Here is a 16,692-nt window from a genome sequence, read left to right on the forward strand (position 1 = left end):
AGATGAAATAGCAGCGATTTCCAATTCGATACAACGTCACTTGTATCATGTATGTCAGCTAGTTCAAAGTTTCAACCTTCAAATGGGAAAAAAAGAGATGAGAAAAAATAATGGGAAGCATCACATTAAATAAATAAATACTCCACATACAATAATCTCTTCAGCTTCCTTGATTATCCAATTTTCTTATCAACCAATGCATTATTGCCATTGAGAGGATAGTTGATTGGTACTACTAAACAACCCCACCAATTCACACATTATTTTGTCCAAATAATATTTTCCCTTCATTCAATAGTTCTGGTTGAGAAATGAAAATTTGTTATCCCAAATTTTATTTCACATGTTGTCTAGTTACAATAAAAGTATATTTTGTCAATTAAAATTTTATTTTTATTTTTATTTTTTTTTATTATGATTGACACATGCAAGCCTTTAGAACAAAATATGATATTAGGTATCTTTGTTCCTTGTTTAGATCGAAAAATAAAACAAATTCAAATTGGATAATTGCAAAGGACAAGGGACACATCACCTCATCATTCCAATATTTCTTCATTCTCTTTTTCTTTCAAACAAGTATAATAAAAGATAATTTATCCTATGCGAAAAAAATTCATGTAAAAATTTCTGTTTGTAAATGTTCTCAATTAAAGTGAAAAAAAACATAAAAATAAGAGTGTAATCTTTATGCATGATTTATATATAGTTAATGTATCATTTATTCTTCATTTCAATTACTTTTTCTAAAATCAATAATAACTAAAAATAAAAGATAAATGATATAATAATACTACAAAAAACTTTTATATTATTGGTGTATACATTTTTTTCTAACAATAATATCTCTTGAGTTTTGTTATATGGATCTGATCATCTTATTTATATACAACTCTTAATCAAATAAGTAAAACTTACTAATGGGTTATATATGTGACATATAGCACTTGTTCTCCATGATGACTCGTTTATTCTCCAAAAACAATAAGATATTGTTACATAAATAAAAAGATTTAAAAAAAATTATATTATTTGTTTAAATTTGATTTCCGTAGGACATAGAATTAGACACCCTGAAAAAATAAGTGATCTATCGGTTATATATGGTTTTGAATCATTAATTAAGTATGCCAACCAGACATATTAATTATTAAGTCCGGGAGACTATTCAATTATGCAGCTATTGCTTGACTACGCAATTACTGGCACATATCTTAACCCTGATATGCATTTTTGTCTCTCAAACAATCTCTAATGTAATAATTTTACAAAGTTCAATGCTCCCACCAAGGACAAATCTAGGACTCGGTAACAAGAGTACAACATATGTGTTGGGTTATTAGTACAGTAAGTCTTTGGGTTTAAGGTAAAAAAATCCATGCACACCCTCACCCCACCAGTGTGTCATCGCCACCCATCATAGAAATTAAAAAGGACCAATCAAAATTCTAGTGCCACCTTCTTGAATTCAAAGCTTGTGTAGTATTTAGTTGTTAAAGAGCTATGACAATTTAAACTATGCCAAACAATTTCTCCGGTACCAATAAAACGTTGGTCTAATAGTGTAAGGTCAATCCATAAATTTACTAAAAGTTTAACGATTCGATTCATAGAAATGATATTTGTTGAAAGAAACAATCACAAACCCCAAAATATTGAATTCTTTATCATAAAAGGTGAATAGCTTTGTAATACAAAAAAACAATTTCTCACATTATTACCGATTTAGTTATGTTGTTGTAGTATTTTGATCTATGGAGACAGTATTTTAATTTAATAGCGTAGCAGCCGTCACGTCGGTCCAAAAGTGATCAGTGAAAAAAGTATGATATTGCATCAGTGATGACATGCGTTGAGATCAAAGTGGTCAGTAACACATGCTATCTTCCTCTCAGTACAGTGTTTCATGATCTTTTCTACATTTGGTAGAAACCAGGGTTGATCCACTGGGACAAATCGAGTTATTAATTTTTGTTGCAAATTGAAAAATCATTTTGATAGCCAATAATGTTTAAAATTTTACATGTATTATTTTGATACTAAAAAAAGTAAAACAATCAAACTAGTATATGTGAATATGACTCAAGATATTCAGGCCATTAAAAATGTTTAAATAGGCTAATTTAACTTACATTTTGATATGTTTAGAATTATTTTAAGTTTTTCATTTTTTAAGAACCAAATTGATATAAGCAAAAATTTCAAATAACCAATATAGGTTTTAAAGAGTGTTAGAAGTATCTATGTGAAAGTATATGTTGTGTTTTAATACCAAAATTCATTGGCATGTATGTCCATTTTACTTTCTTAAAATAAGGGATGTCTAGACTTTAAGATGAGCCTTGCAGCATTGCTAAATCCCTAGATAGTAAAAATAAGCAATTGCAGTAATGAAAGATTGAAAGTTAATAATAATCTGGACCCCATATTTCAAGATACTTTTCATCGTGAATTATTTTTCATGGGGCAACTGGGGTGGTTTTATCCTTAGAAGAGTTATATAATTCTCGGTTACTATTATTACTCTTATGAGTATCATAGGATTCTTCTAACATTTCTTTCCAATCTTACCTCGTTTGTCTCACAATTAAGTGAGCAAATTTTGTTTTTGATAAGAAATAAGTGAGTTACAGTATCTATAAGAGTAAATTTAGCTTTTCACTGTTTTACATTTAAAATTATACTTTCACTTTTTTATTTGGTATAACTAAGGGTTTCATCAAGCACGACCTTATAATTAAGTTATTAATATTTTCGAAATATTATTTCTAAGATTAAATCTTTAACTTTTTTTTAGATCTAATAGGACTTTATTATTATTATTATTGAATAGTAATCTTAACATTGACTTAATTATTATTATTGAATAAAATTTATTATTTGACTAAAGATTAACAATGTGCATACTAAGCTTGTAAGCTACAATGAGAAACAAACACTATTGTTAATTAATAATTAGCATATTTAGGAAGTCTTCTCTTGAGGATACTGTTTTAGATATTAGATCCATTATTGATTATCTACCTAATCTTTTCATCATTATAAAAATGCTTTTAGAAAACCTTTATCATTAATATATTATTACTAACTTTCCCTTTCACAAATCACAATTCCAACTTGTAGTGTGTCTCATCACTACTACAAATAAAGCTACATTCTACAAAAATAAAATGCATCATACACACACAGTGCAAAGACAGTACTGAACACAGATGATAAAGGAGCAAATGTGTTCAACAAAAGAGACCTAAAAGTGCTTTTTTGTTGCAGATTCTGACAAGAAAACTCAAAACAAAGCAGTACAATGGTAGCAGAAGAGGTAGCAGAAGCTTCTCCAGTTGTTCATTATCATGCATCAGATATAGAACTCATAAGTACTGAAAGAGTACTACCTCACAGTGGTTCACTGAAAGCACCTTTGAACAACCAAAAAGCTGAAGATGAAAAGAACTATGTTGAGGTCACTATGGAAATTGAAGGTGGATCTATTGCATTACATAGTGTTAAAACTGTTGCAGGTGATGAGAAAGTGGGTTTGATAGGGAAGAAGCTGGAGAAAAAAGCTTCTTTTGGTGCAAATGCTATGCAAAATGCTACCATTAGGATGAAGCAGCTGAAGCGTTTAGCTTCATTTTCAAAGCCAGTAAAACGCTATGATAGGAATAAAGCTGCAGCAACACATGCTCTTACAGGACTTAAATTTATCAGCAAAACTGGTGATAGTGGTGCTGGTTGGGCTGAAGTTGAGAAAGAGTTTAACAAGCTTACTGCTTCCACTGATGGCTATCTTTCTAGAGATCTATTTGCCCAATGTATAGGTATTAGATACCCTTATGTTATGCCTCATCATCTTGCTTCAAATGAGAGATGTATGAATAAAGAGTAATTTTTCTATGTATGTAATTGGATTTGATTGTAGGAATGAACAAGGGGTTTGATGCATTTGCTGAAAAGCTGTTTGATACTCTTGCTAGGCAGAGAGGTATTCAAGGGGGTTCTATTAACAAGGTCCAGTTGAGGGACTTCTGGGACAATATTTCTGACCAAAGCTTTGATTCTAGGCTCAAAACATTCTTTGACATGTAATGCTTTGGTTTTGTTAGTATAATCATGAAGTATTTGCTGAATGCCCTGAATTATATCATATCTTCAAGCTTAATTTGGAATGCAGGGTTGATAAAGATGCAGATGGAAGAATCACCGAGGAAGAAATTAAGGAGGTACGGCATCATTATTTCTGGATCCAAATATTATCTGAACAGAACTTTACTTTCAAGTTTCATATGCAGACAAAACTTGTAAAGCAGTTTTACCAGAAATTTTTTCTAGTCTGCATCCCTCTTACCCCCTCATCAAATTAAGATCTTTCTTGATTATGTGTTCAATTCTGCTGTCAGATTATATGCTTGAGTGCAACTGCCAACAAACTCTCGAATATTCAGAAACAAGCAGAGGAATATGCAGCTTTGATCATGGAAGAACTAGACCCTGATGAGACAGGATTTATCAATGTAAATGACACAGCCTACCCTCTGACCTCAAAATTGGAAAAATTCCATATTACAGACTTCTCATCTCAATTCAACCTAACCTGTTTAGCCCTGTTGTAATATTTTTTTGACTTTGAAAAACAGATAGACAATCTGGAGACACTCTTATTGCATGGACCAGACCAAACCACAAGAGGAGACAGTAAGTATCTGAGTCAAATGTTAAGCCAAAAACTTACACCAACATTTGCTGAAAATCCTATTAGGAGGTGGTATAGAGATACCAAGTACTTCTTGCAGGACAATTGGCGGAGAGTTTGGGTGTTGGCACTGTGGATTGGTGTGATGTTTGGTCTATTTGCCTACAAATTTGTGCAATATAGGAGAAAAGCTGCCTATGAAGTGATGGGCCATTGTGTATGCATGGCAAAAGGTGCAGCTGAGACACTTAAATTGAACATGGCTCTTATTTTATTACCGGTTTGCCGAAACACCATCACCTGGCTCAGGAATAAGACCAAGCTAGGGGTTGCAGTTCCTTTTGATGACAACCTCAACTTCCACAAGGTAATTTACCATTTTCTGCTTTTGCTTGTTCTTTCAGGAGTGATAAGAAAGGAAAACATATCTACTCTATCCCTCAGTTCTGATTTGTAGCACTTTTCACAAACCAATAAGGCATATAAAACTATAGCTGTATTAAACAAATGGTAATATTTCTGCAGGTGATAGCTGTGGCAATAGCAATTGGTGTTGGTATACATGGTATTTATCATCTTACTTGTGATTTTCCTCGCCTTCTTCATGCAAGCAATGAAAAGTACAAGCTCATGAAACCTTTCTTTGGAGATAAACCATCAAATTATTGGCATTATGTCATATCATGGGAAGGAGTAACAGGGATTATAATGGTTCTGCTAATGGCAATAGCCTTCACTTTGGCCAACCCTCGGTTAAGGAGAGGCCAAAACAACTTACCCAAATCCCTAAAAAAACTCACAGGTTTCAATGCTTTTTGGTATTCTCACCACCTTCTAGTTATTGTCTATGCCCTGTTGGTTGTGCATGGGATCAAACTTTACTTGACCAAGGAATGGTACAAGAGAACGGTTAGCACCTTCAGTTAACCTTTTGTCTCTATATCTAGCTTTTTAAAGCTCATTTATAATCGATTAACATGCACTTAATGTTATGTGTTTCTTAGACCTGGATGTACTTGGCTATTCCAATCACCATTTATGGATTGGAAAGACTGGTTAGAGCACTCAGATCGAGCACTAAGTCTGTGAAAATATTAAAGGTTGGTATCAAATAATAAAAACCCACTTTTCATTTAATACTTTTATATAAACAGCATATAGTTCGACCAACTTTTCTATCGGCTAACCTTAGAATGCATGGTGAAGTAATAAATATCGATATTATCCATATGCATATGCCTCATCACATTTTTATTTCTAATTTTGAAGGTGGCTGTTTATCCTGGAAATGTGTTAGCACTTAATATGTCAAAGCCTCAGGGGTTTACCTACAAGAGTGGACAATATATGTTTGTCAATTGTGCTGCTGTGTCTCCATTTGAATGGTACACATTTGAAGAAACACAAATCACTCATATATTCTATAAGCAAATGTTGCATATAATACCTTTATATTATAATCTTCAAAGGGGCATCTCCCATTTTCTCTTTTTATTTCTCTATATCTAATTTCTACACTGTTATTCATTGTTTATCCTTCCACAGGCATCCATTTTCTATAACCTCAGCCCCTGATGATGATTATCTTAGCGTCCACATTAAAATCGTTGGTGACTGGACTAGAAATCTGAAAACTAAATTCTCACAGGTGACTTCATCATGATTTTTTTTTCCAATGAAGTTATCGACAACATAAGCTTATCTCTATCATGTGCTGAAATTTTTGACAATTGAAATGACATAAACAATTTATTATCATATCATTGAAAATTGGTTTTGTTCCTTTAAGGCGTGCCGGGCACCCCTAAATGGGCAGAGTGGACTTCTAAGAGCTGAATGCAAAGGAGATAACAGTCCAAGGTAAGTCCAATTTGATGAGAGGATAATATAATTAATGTCACACCTTTGGTCATGGATACCTAACATGCCAAAACAGTAGTAGTTTGGTATTTTACAAAGTTGGAGTGAACAATTGTATCAATACCACCATCAGTCAAATTTAAAGTAAATGTTAAATATAATTTCATTTTCTTAAATTATATACCAACTTAATATAATTAATTAAAGTTTCACAATAATATAGTTGTGTGGATAAGTAAGGATTTGAAGACAATTGGAAACACCTATGGTCAGGACCGAACATGACTGGGAATTAAGCCCTTACTCAAACAGTGAGGATTTGTTGGGGAAAAGTGAATAAATTTGTAGAGTACATATTTTGATCAAAGTATGAGATTCTATGCATACATGGTACAACGTGTATAGAAGAAACTTCAAAATATTTTTTGAGGATTATATTAGGAGTCTCAAATTGAGTAGAATAACAAACTTAATGTGATGTTTAAGTTATGAGGCTCCCCACTTAATAGATTTGGGTTAGACTCTCCTCGTGTTCTTAGGTCCTCACAATTGGTGTCTTTCATCGAGAGTTGTGCCATTAAATGACTACATATGAATTGAATTAAGATACATTACTAAGCACTGATAGGTGAGTGAAGCTATGTGAAGGTCTGGCCCTTAAAAGGGGCAGCGCAATATTAGGATCCAACATGTGCTTAGGTCCTATCAGATTAGGGATCCAATAATTGAACCACTGCATGGATAACCCATTAGCCGATTGGTGCGGAATTATTTAACAGAAGGTCACAACTTAGGCGTAACTTTTTTTGTTCTTTTTAGTTTCGGTGTCAATAATTGCTACCTTAGATTCCCAGCTCACTTTCTCATATCAGTCACATGCTTATGATTTATGATTATCAAATAATAAAGTTTACGTGGGGAGGGAAAGAGTGGTTGTTATTCAGACTTGGGAAAAAAAGATATGAAGGAGATAAGGGCAACTATTGACAATTGCTGTATGCAAAGATAAGTGCGGTCAGCTGAAAGAAATACGTAACCAAAAAGACCTCCTTTGGGAAAGTGAAATAAATTTTACTTTTGATTGGAACCAACCATCAAACTTGTAGTTGCAGATCGTTCTTTTCCTCTTCACTACAGTTTTAGTTTTTTTAGTGAACTTGTATGCTTTAATCTGCGATAAGTTAATACATGTTTTAAGAACAACGGTCTCATTATTAATTTGAAATAAACTCCTTTAATCTTAAATCATAAATATGTCATTGATGATGAAGATTTAGTTGAGACACTGGATCAGTCTATATACAAAAAGAAAACTTTATTGTGATTATGATATGATGCAGTAATCTCCCAAAAGTAATGGTTGATGGTCCATATGGAGCGCCAGCACAAGACTATACACAATACGAGGTGGTTTTGCTTGTGGGGTTGGGAATTGGGGCTACCCCAATGATCAGCATACTAAAAGACATGGTGAATAATTTCAAGGCCATGGAAGAGGATGAGTGGGACACAATAGAGGAAGGAGGTTCACCATTATCATCAACCCATCAAAAGAAAGCCAGGTTCAACGATTTCAAGACAAGGAGGGCCTACTTCTACTGGGTGACTAGAGAGCAAAGTTCATTTGACTGGTTTAAAGGGGTAATGAATGAGGTAGCTGAAGAGGACCAGAGGGGAGTGATTGAACTCCACAGCTATTGCACCAGCGTTTATGAAGAGGGTGATGCTCGTTCTGCTCTTATTGCTATGTTGCAGTCTATAAACCATGCAAAGAATGGCGTGGACATAGTCTCTGGAACACGTGTTATGTCTCACTTTGCCAAACCCGATTGGCGCAGTGTCTACAAACGCATTGCTCTTAATCACCCAGATTCTCAAGTTGGTGAGTACACACTTTTGAACTATTATTGCTTTCTTTTCTTTCTTTCCTTCTTTTTAAGCAACTCAAGGGAAAATCCAAAACACTTTAATAATTGCTAATCAATGCATGCTATTACACTTTTTCCAAAGATGCTTATGTGGTGCATATTTGACTATAAGTACTTTTAATAAAAGCTGTCTGTGGAGGTGTCTATTAATATCAGTCATTTATTATTTTCAGTGTTTCATGCAATTTAAAGCTTATCATCTTAATTACGTAATTGCGATAGATTGAGACAGCGTTGTTTATTGTAATCCAGGTGTATTTTACTGTGGACCAGCTGCACTCACCAAACAGCTTCGTCAGTTTGCTTTAGATTTCTCTCACAACACATCCACAAAATTCGATTTCCATAAAGAAAATTTCTGATAAGATGGAAAATTATGAAGGGAACAGCAGAAGTTGCGGCAAGGAGCTACCTTTACCCCACCATAATACCAGATTATTTACAATATGTACATCTAAAGTCCTATTTTTATAACCTACTTTTATGTCTCTACTAATTCGTCGTTTATAGATTGGAATAAAAGGTTAAGTTGTGAGTTGGTCACCTACTAAAGGATGTATAAAAAAACATGATTACGAAGTGTGTCGTCATGCCTCTGTAAATTCCACAATAAATACTACGGGAATGGTTTTTATTATATTTTTATTTGTAAATTGTAATCTAAGGAGAAGCAGCCTTGGATAGAGTAAAACATGACAGTGAATAATTTGTCCAGTCAGAATGCAATAAGTTTTTATTTTAAACCCCAGTTTCTTTCAATTGATTTATCGCAAAATGGATGAGCATTCCTGTAGGTATAGTATGGTTGATCATACTTTTTGTGATAAGAGGCTTGTCTCTCTTTTTGTGGGTTCCATTGGAAAAATATCAGGGACAAATATTTCCTGATGACAATTGACAATTTGACACCACTACCACTAGAGTTGTCTAAGTAAGTTGTGGCGTGATCCATGTTTCTCCCACAGTAATCTACTATACCTATTATTTTAATCTATTTCTGTTGTTACTAATGAAAAATAAACACTTCATTATAAATTCTGTTAACTTCTACTGTTAATGAAAGTTTATTTATTTTTTAACGAGGTATGTGTTTTTTTATTGGAAATAAAAATAATAACAGAATTTTTTGTTCATGTTTCTTACTGGGCCGCTTACAGTCCACCAGCTGATAAGTGTCCAACACTCAAAAACCAACAGAGGGGTTCCGGATTCTGTTACATGTTCCTTCAGGAGTGGTTGGGTTAACTTGCACAATACGTAGTTTATGAAACGCATATTACATTTTTAAGTTATAATATATTTATTTGTGAACCGGTTGAGATTAGTAAACTTCGTCTTCACACGCTGTTATAATATCATGATTCTTATTTTATTACATGATTATTGTATTGGGTAGACTTGTGTTGTAATAATATACTAATATTTCAAACCTTAAGAAGTGAATGACGTTAATTTAAAACAGTAATACTTGACTTTTTAAAGTCTTGAATGCATCACTTAGTTTGCACAGTTTCTATTTTAAATTCCTTAACAAGTACTCTTAGGTACTTTTTAACATTTCCCTAATTAATATTAGAGGATAGAAACAACTCGTTGCCGTGTTTTGTAGTAAAACTGTTTCAATGCCATTATTTTGGTGCGATGGTTATGAATTAGATAAGTAAAAATGATAAAATCTTTAATCTGCTTTGAAATTAGTATGAAGATACTAACTTTTTTAACAGAGATACTAAAATTTTGTTAGCTATTGCTGATATATTCTCTTTTACCTTCCTATATCTTTCACTCATGTCTTCTTTTCTCTGCTCAGTATCTGTGCTTCTACTGTAAGCCTTGGTAAGGTATGTATACACAAATAGAAAGGAATATTTAAGCATCTTCACACTTCTAGCCCCAGTGAAAACATGTTTCAAGATTAGCTGACTCGTTCTGTGTAGAAAAATCAGACGTGACAAAATATTTGAGATTAAAAGGATGGGGAAGTACACTGACCTTATCAAATTTTGAAGAACCATTTTCTGAAATGTGTGGAATTGCCTTCTTTTCATCTGATTTTCCTTCTCTGCCGGTGGAAAGATGGTTTGATTAGTTGGCTGCCAAGAGAGGATTGTTCTGTACCTTGAGTAGCTTGGAATGGTATAAGAGGCTTCTTTGTGGGTAGACTTGTATTTTTCATGCAACTTTCATTGAAAACAGGAGAGGCAGCCTTTGCTTTCAATGACCTTGGAACCTCTAATCTCTCTAAAATCTTTGAAGTTTCCCTGTCTACCTGCCTATTTTCATTTCGTGGTGATACAATTGAAAGAGTCAAGTTGGGTTTGGACATAGAAGATGGAGAGTTTATCTTGTGGTCTTCATTCACAACCAATTGCTTCCATTCTTCTGTAATACAAGCCATGGTTTTCTCATCTTGATCTGTGATATTCAATGGCATAGTTTCCTCATCCACAACTATGACATCCGTGGCTGATCTTGCTTTCCTGATCACCTTTGGCGAAGGTTTTGGACTTGGGCTTAGTTCAGAAAATTCAGTATTCAATTTAGGAGATATTGACCTACAATATATTATATCATTAAAGAACATAGGGAGAACTTTGAACATTCAATTAAGCAACTCCTTTGCAACAATGATAAATTTAGAACCATGAACCATAAAAAAACAGCCTTTAACTTAGATATAAGCTAATCATTTTCTTCAAAAAGAAGTAAATGTAGGAATTCTTCGATGCCATAATAAATGTTCATCCACAAACAAGTATATTTGGCAGCATCTGCTAAAAAGTCTGCTATTTCATTCTTAATATTTTTATTTTCTTAAAAGAAATCTATTGTTAGGCAAAATTTTAAATTCATGCACTGCCACACGTCCAGCTTGGTGGAGAAACTCACCCCAATTGTAAGCTTTCTTTGACCAGCGAATTTATTTTTTGGTGAAAGCCGCATTCATGCAGCAAAGGATCATAATCTGTCAGGTCAATCTGCAAGCAAATATTGGTTTCACGTTTCAACATTCCAAAATACAAGGAACTTTGTCAAGTTTGTAAATATTTATATCGCTCAATTTCAATATCTATAACTGGATAAATCGTTCGAGGTTGTGCAGAAGTTTGTGAAGGACTCATTTTAAAAACAGGCCACTTATCAACCCCATATTTTGAAAATTTTATATAATGAACAACCAAAGTTTTCTCAGAGAAATTCTGACAGTAGAACTCTCAGCATATTTGAGTAGAAACCTGGCATACCATTTCATGTGTGAGGGACATTTTTATTCTCCACAATTATCCTCACAAAATAATGCCAGCAAAAATTGCATTTGTCTCCATCAAACTGTAATTGGAGGGGAAGAAAAGAAAAATATATATCTTCAGGATAATGTTCAAATCAAACCTTTAACAAGCAGGCTTGGACAGAGTTCTCAATTTCCTTACTAACTGATGAATCAACTAAATGATTGTCAGGAACTCGTAGGACTTCTGCCCCTGCAAGCCGCTGCATGTTTATTGGGTTATTGGCTACAGTTAGAATAGCAGGTGACAAACTATCATCAGGATATAGAAGCCAGAATACACACATTCTAGTATTATACCACACACATTACAAAAAAAAACTGGAATGGCACTGACACGATTTACTGTTTTTCTAACTGTGTTGATTGTGCAGAGATTAAGATAGTTAAAGAGCAAGAAGGGTTTGTTCTTCTCACCTTCAGAAGCATTGGCCCATTATCTGATGACTGAAGAATATAATAGCAACGGTAAAGAGCCTTTGCGATTGTTTCTAAATCACAATTTGAAGAGCATATCAAACCTTGGTCCATTGAATGTAGAAGATTAGAAAGGGCTTGAAAAACTGCCAAACTGTAGCCATGAAAAGAGTAATGATAGAAACTTAAACAATTAAAAATTTGAAGAATTTCTAACCAATGTACACTGAAAGGCAATAATTCATGATAATGATGACACTGCTAAAACAAATTTCAAATTGGGAGAGGGGTTTTCAACGCACGTTGAGAATTCACATCTGACTGGTCAACATCATCTGAAGTGGATTGGATAACATGATTAGGTGAAGGAATCACAATAAAGGGAGCACCCATTATAAGACCTGCATAAAAATTTAAAATGCAGATATTGGATATCTTAAAGGTGTAACCGGAGAGAGGAATTTTGAACAAGATACAATGTACGCCGAAGTTGCTTATTCAGTCACTCTAATGACATAAAAGATTAATAAATTTGGTGTGAAATACACTTTAAAATTAAGTTGAAAGAAGAGAAAGAGGGGATGTGAAAGAACGAAGAAGAATTTTTCTTCCTCTGCGGTAGGTCATTTCTTTAAATGCTAGACTCATCAATTTCATTTTGCAATCACTCAATCAAGCAGGAGTTACTGCAATTTTCATTAAACTCCCTATGTGCATAATTTGAGAAGTGAAAATATATTCAGCACATAAAAAAATACCAAATCTCTCCCCAATAGTGAATGGGATAGAGAACATATGGATAGAGCATTAGCTCTTTGATGGAGTTGGTACTTATACCACTGTAATTACCATCGGTAATGAATACAGATTTCCTTTATTTTGTTCAGTTGTTCTTATTGTTTCTAGATCTTTAACATGGGTTCGTATCAAATTCCAATGTACCTTAAGGTCATTAATAACATTAAAACAGATACTAGCACTATTAAGACTTGAGAAATTACACCGTTCCTAGCTTTCGAAATTGTGTAAACTGTTGCATAGAACTTAGGTCACATTTTGTAGATTGGTTTTGCAATCTAATTAAAATGATAAATAATAATGTTGCTGCGTAATGACATGAAGTGAAGATATAAATGAAATGCCATAAGCAAAATACTTACCTTCATCAAGAGATGCCAAGTTTATCCTTGCAGTAACAGTCATGTCAATTGGTGAAGCAACTTTCAAAGGCTTCAGGGATTTATGGGCTGAGGAAAGAAACAGAACTGTCTTTTCCTCAAGTCTGACAGAATTTTCAATAACATCACGCGCTTCCAGGTTGCAGCCAGTGGCTGGACAAGAAACTCTGTTGAAATTCTTGTCAACATCCCTCAAAGGCATGCCATGACATCTGCATGTCTATATAATCTCAATAATTAATGTTATTCCTTTTATATTGTCTTATTTCTACATTATGAAAGTCATCTGATTTTAAAGCTTGTTTTCATATTTCTAACTTCTAATTTAATTCCTCTATCGAGTCTCCAACTATGATAATATTATAAGCAAAAAGCATACATTATGGCACCAGATTAGATATGCTCATTAAGCGCATCCAATAACAATGTAAATAGGTAGAAACTCAATGTTGACTTTTGGTGTAGTTTTATAGCAATAGGGAAATATTCTGAAACATCATCTTATGTCCCCACACCAGTTTTGACCACATTATACATATTTTTCAATGCTTGAATGTAGGCAATCCGAACTCCTTTCTTCTCTAGAGCTTTCCACACTATCTCTTTACGCAGATTTTCATGTCTTCTCCAAATAAATGAAAACCAAATGTAATTGTGAACCTCTTCTTTACTATTTAGCCTATCTAAATGTAAAGGATCATGTCATCAATGAACAGTTTTAGAAAATAGTTCTCCTATCTTTCTTTGATATTTTTGACAATTACCATAACTTTTCATCTTCGTCTTTAATGCATTTCACTTTGTCCAAGTCTCTTGTCTTTCTTCCCCTACCCTTCGCAAGCCTATAGACGCTTATTTCTCTTCCCACAATACCTAGAGATTTATATAACTCATCTTATTGTCTATCTCTTGTTTTGCTCACCTTTGCATCTTTTTTAGTTATCTTATATTTTTCTACTCTACTATTTGGGCTTCTAACTGTCTTCTCACATGCCTAAACCACTTAAAGTGTATTTCTACCATTTCTCTACAATAGGAGCTATCCAACTTTCTTCCTAATGGATTGATTCCTATTGCTATCTTCTCTAGTGTACTCATTCATCTAACGCAAAATTATCAATTTTGCTATGTTGAGTAATTGAGTTTATTCTCTTGTTAACTTGATGGACGTTATATATAGTATGTCCTAAATCCAAATAAATTGTGATAGTTGATTGTTACCTTCAGCATAAACCTATCAAAATCTCTAAAACTAATTAAATTATTTACATACATAGATAGTGTCCCCACTCCCCAGTTTAGTGCTGGATTTATGGAAGCCAAAATCAAAGTGAAGGAGCTGATTGCTCCAATAATACGTGTAGCTGTGTACAAATGGTTTAGTACAATATAGTGAATGACATGTTATCTTGACTCTGCGTTGTATTGCAACGATGTTACAACCTTAACATTTTTGCTGAATCTAAAAGATCACACGACATTCAAATTTGACATAAAAGCGCGCTCTTTAGAATGTACCCTGTGACTATAATCCTTTTAACATACTAGAATAAGGAGCAATCAACAACCTAGAAGTGATTTCCATGAGCCAACAATAAATTTTCTTATCCTTAGAAAAGGAAATAGGTTAAACTGTTTAAAACGGGAAATCCATTCAGGCTCATTCCTTTAGAGCATATACTAGTTATCTGTGATAATGTTACATAGTTTGGGGCATTTAATAACTTAGTACATGACTGCTTGTGATTCTAGTGTGAACAACTAAGAAACATTTTACTTCTAAATTAAAAAGCAAAATTATACGTCTACCGAAATTGGTTAAGTCATTAGTCAATATGGATTCAGAGTACTTTTACCTGACAATGACTGAAGCTGTTGGTTATTGGATTGACTAATGCAAACAGGTTGCAGAATATATGGTCCACAGAGTCCAAAAGATTGTCCTTCAAAGTGAAACGAGCTAGTAGTGGCTCCTCCATGTCATCTTTCAAAACCTGCAGCCATCTTCTAACCAGGCTGTGGAACACTTTGAAGTTTGCAATTTTTTAGATGCTTTGCCTAAACTCCTTATGTAATTTTGTAAAATCAAAATACTATTCAGCATGAACCACTTTTGTACAAACACACATGAATACAAATGCCACTTTGAATTCTATTATTTTCTTTGTTTGGTGTTTTAAATGTGATGAAGAACTGAGTGGATAAACACATGACACTTCATTCGTGAATATGCTTAGGAAATGAATTTTGTAAGTATAAAATCCATGCCATGAATGCACTACAGACTCACCATGAGGGTTTTTGTCATTATAGAATCTACATCTTCAGGCAAATTCGAAGTTATGAATATTACTCTCTTCTCAATATCTTTACCTTGCCACGAATACAATACCTGATCACTCAAAACATTTGAAATCATCGCATCTGAAGATTATTCATCAAATCAATTAATTAAATAATAGTGTATGTTTTCTAACAGAAAAAAAGAAAATACATATATCTACAGAGAGATTGCACCAGAGCTGTTATCAGTATGAGGCAGAAATGCATCTGAAGGCAAGTTGTTAACAGCGTGATGGAAATCGCGTAGATTGAAGCTTGCGGTGGGAGTGTACGCGATCTTCAACTACATTACAAAAAGATTCAGTACCAAAGTATACCGTGCATTTCTAAGTTTGTCAATTCAATCGGAAATGGTTCGGTGCAGTAAAACAGTTACCTCGTCGGAAGAAGATAACCGATTCTTGAAGATGTAGCACAAACCGATTTTATCAGCGAGAGCGGCGGATTTTCCGTCCGATAAGGTCGAAGTTGAAACGGCGTAGAAATTAGCGAGTTGAAACAGTGACTGATATGGACACGCAAAATTTCAAAAATCATAATTGGAGTTTATTTGAAATGAAAAGTTTGAAGGTCTTTACCTTCTTCAAGTCTCTTAGCAATGGAGGTGCCAAGCTTCGAAGATCAAGAACGAAACACACCTGAACCATTTCGCTTCAGTCACACGCTCCGTCTGTAAGAGGTTTGGCGCCAAATGTGGATTGGAAGCAATGTTATTAAAACCGGACCGGTCATCAAAGTGGTGAGGGTACTGATTTAGTGGTTTAGTGGTTCAACCAGTGGTTCAGTAATTAAACCGCATGGGATTAAACCGGTTAAACCGGACATACATGCTTATATATATATATATATATATCTGTGTAAAGTGTAAACCTGTAACAAAAATTATCTAATATGTAGATACTAAAATTTATAATCCATATTTATAGTCAAAGTAAGAATTCTCATAAACAAACAACTTTAATAAATCGAAAATCTAAATTACAAATC

General features: G+C 33.8%; 1 protein-coding gene and 1 pseudogene across 2 annotated transcripts; one reads left to right on the forward strand and one right to left on the reverse strand.

The window, feature by feature from the left end:
• Positions 3,055-9,226, forward strand: LOC109362548 (respiratory burst oxidase homolog protein C). Of its 2 annotated transcripts, none has more exons than XM_019608402.1 (12): positions 3,055-3,818; positions 3,920-4,082; positions 4,172-4,220; positions 4,398-4,511; positions 4,635-5,057; positions 5,216-5,599; positions 5,695-5,790; positions 5,960-6,075; positions 6,236-6,338; positions 6,480-6,550; positions 7,888-8,432; positions 8,731-9,226. In XM_019608402.1, the coding sequence occupies exons 1-12, from the start codon at positions 3,305-3,307 to the stop codon at positions 8,838-8,840; spliced, it is 2,688 nt and encodes an 895-aa protein (XP_019463947.1). In that variant the 5' UTR covers positions 3,055-3,304; the 3' UTR covers positions 8,841-9,226. The 2 variants fall into 2 exon arrangements, with proteins under 2 accessions (XP_019463947.1, XP_019463948.1); XM_019608403.1 differs by having other exon boundaries at positions 3,056-3,818; positions 7,891-8,432.
• Positions 10,247-16,404, reverse strand: LOC109361783 (annotated as a pseudogene).

Source organism: Lupinus angustifolius, chromosome LG12, assembly GCF_001865875.1.
Source record: "Lupinus angustifolius cultivar Tanjil chromosome LG12, LupAngTanjil_v1.0, whole genome shotgun sequence".
NCBI lineage: Eukaryota > Viridiplantae > Streptophyta > Magnoliopsida > Fabales > Fabaceae > Lupinus > Lupinus angustifolius.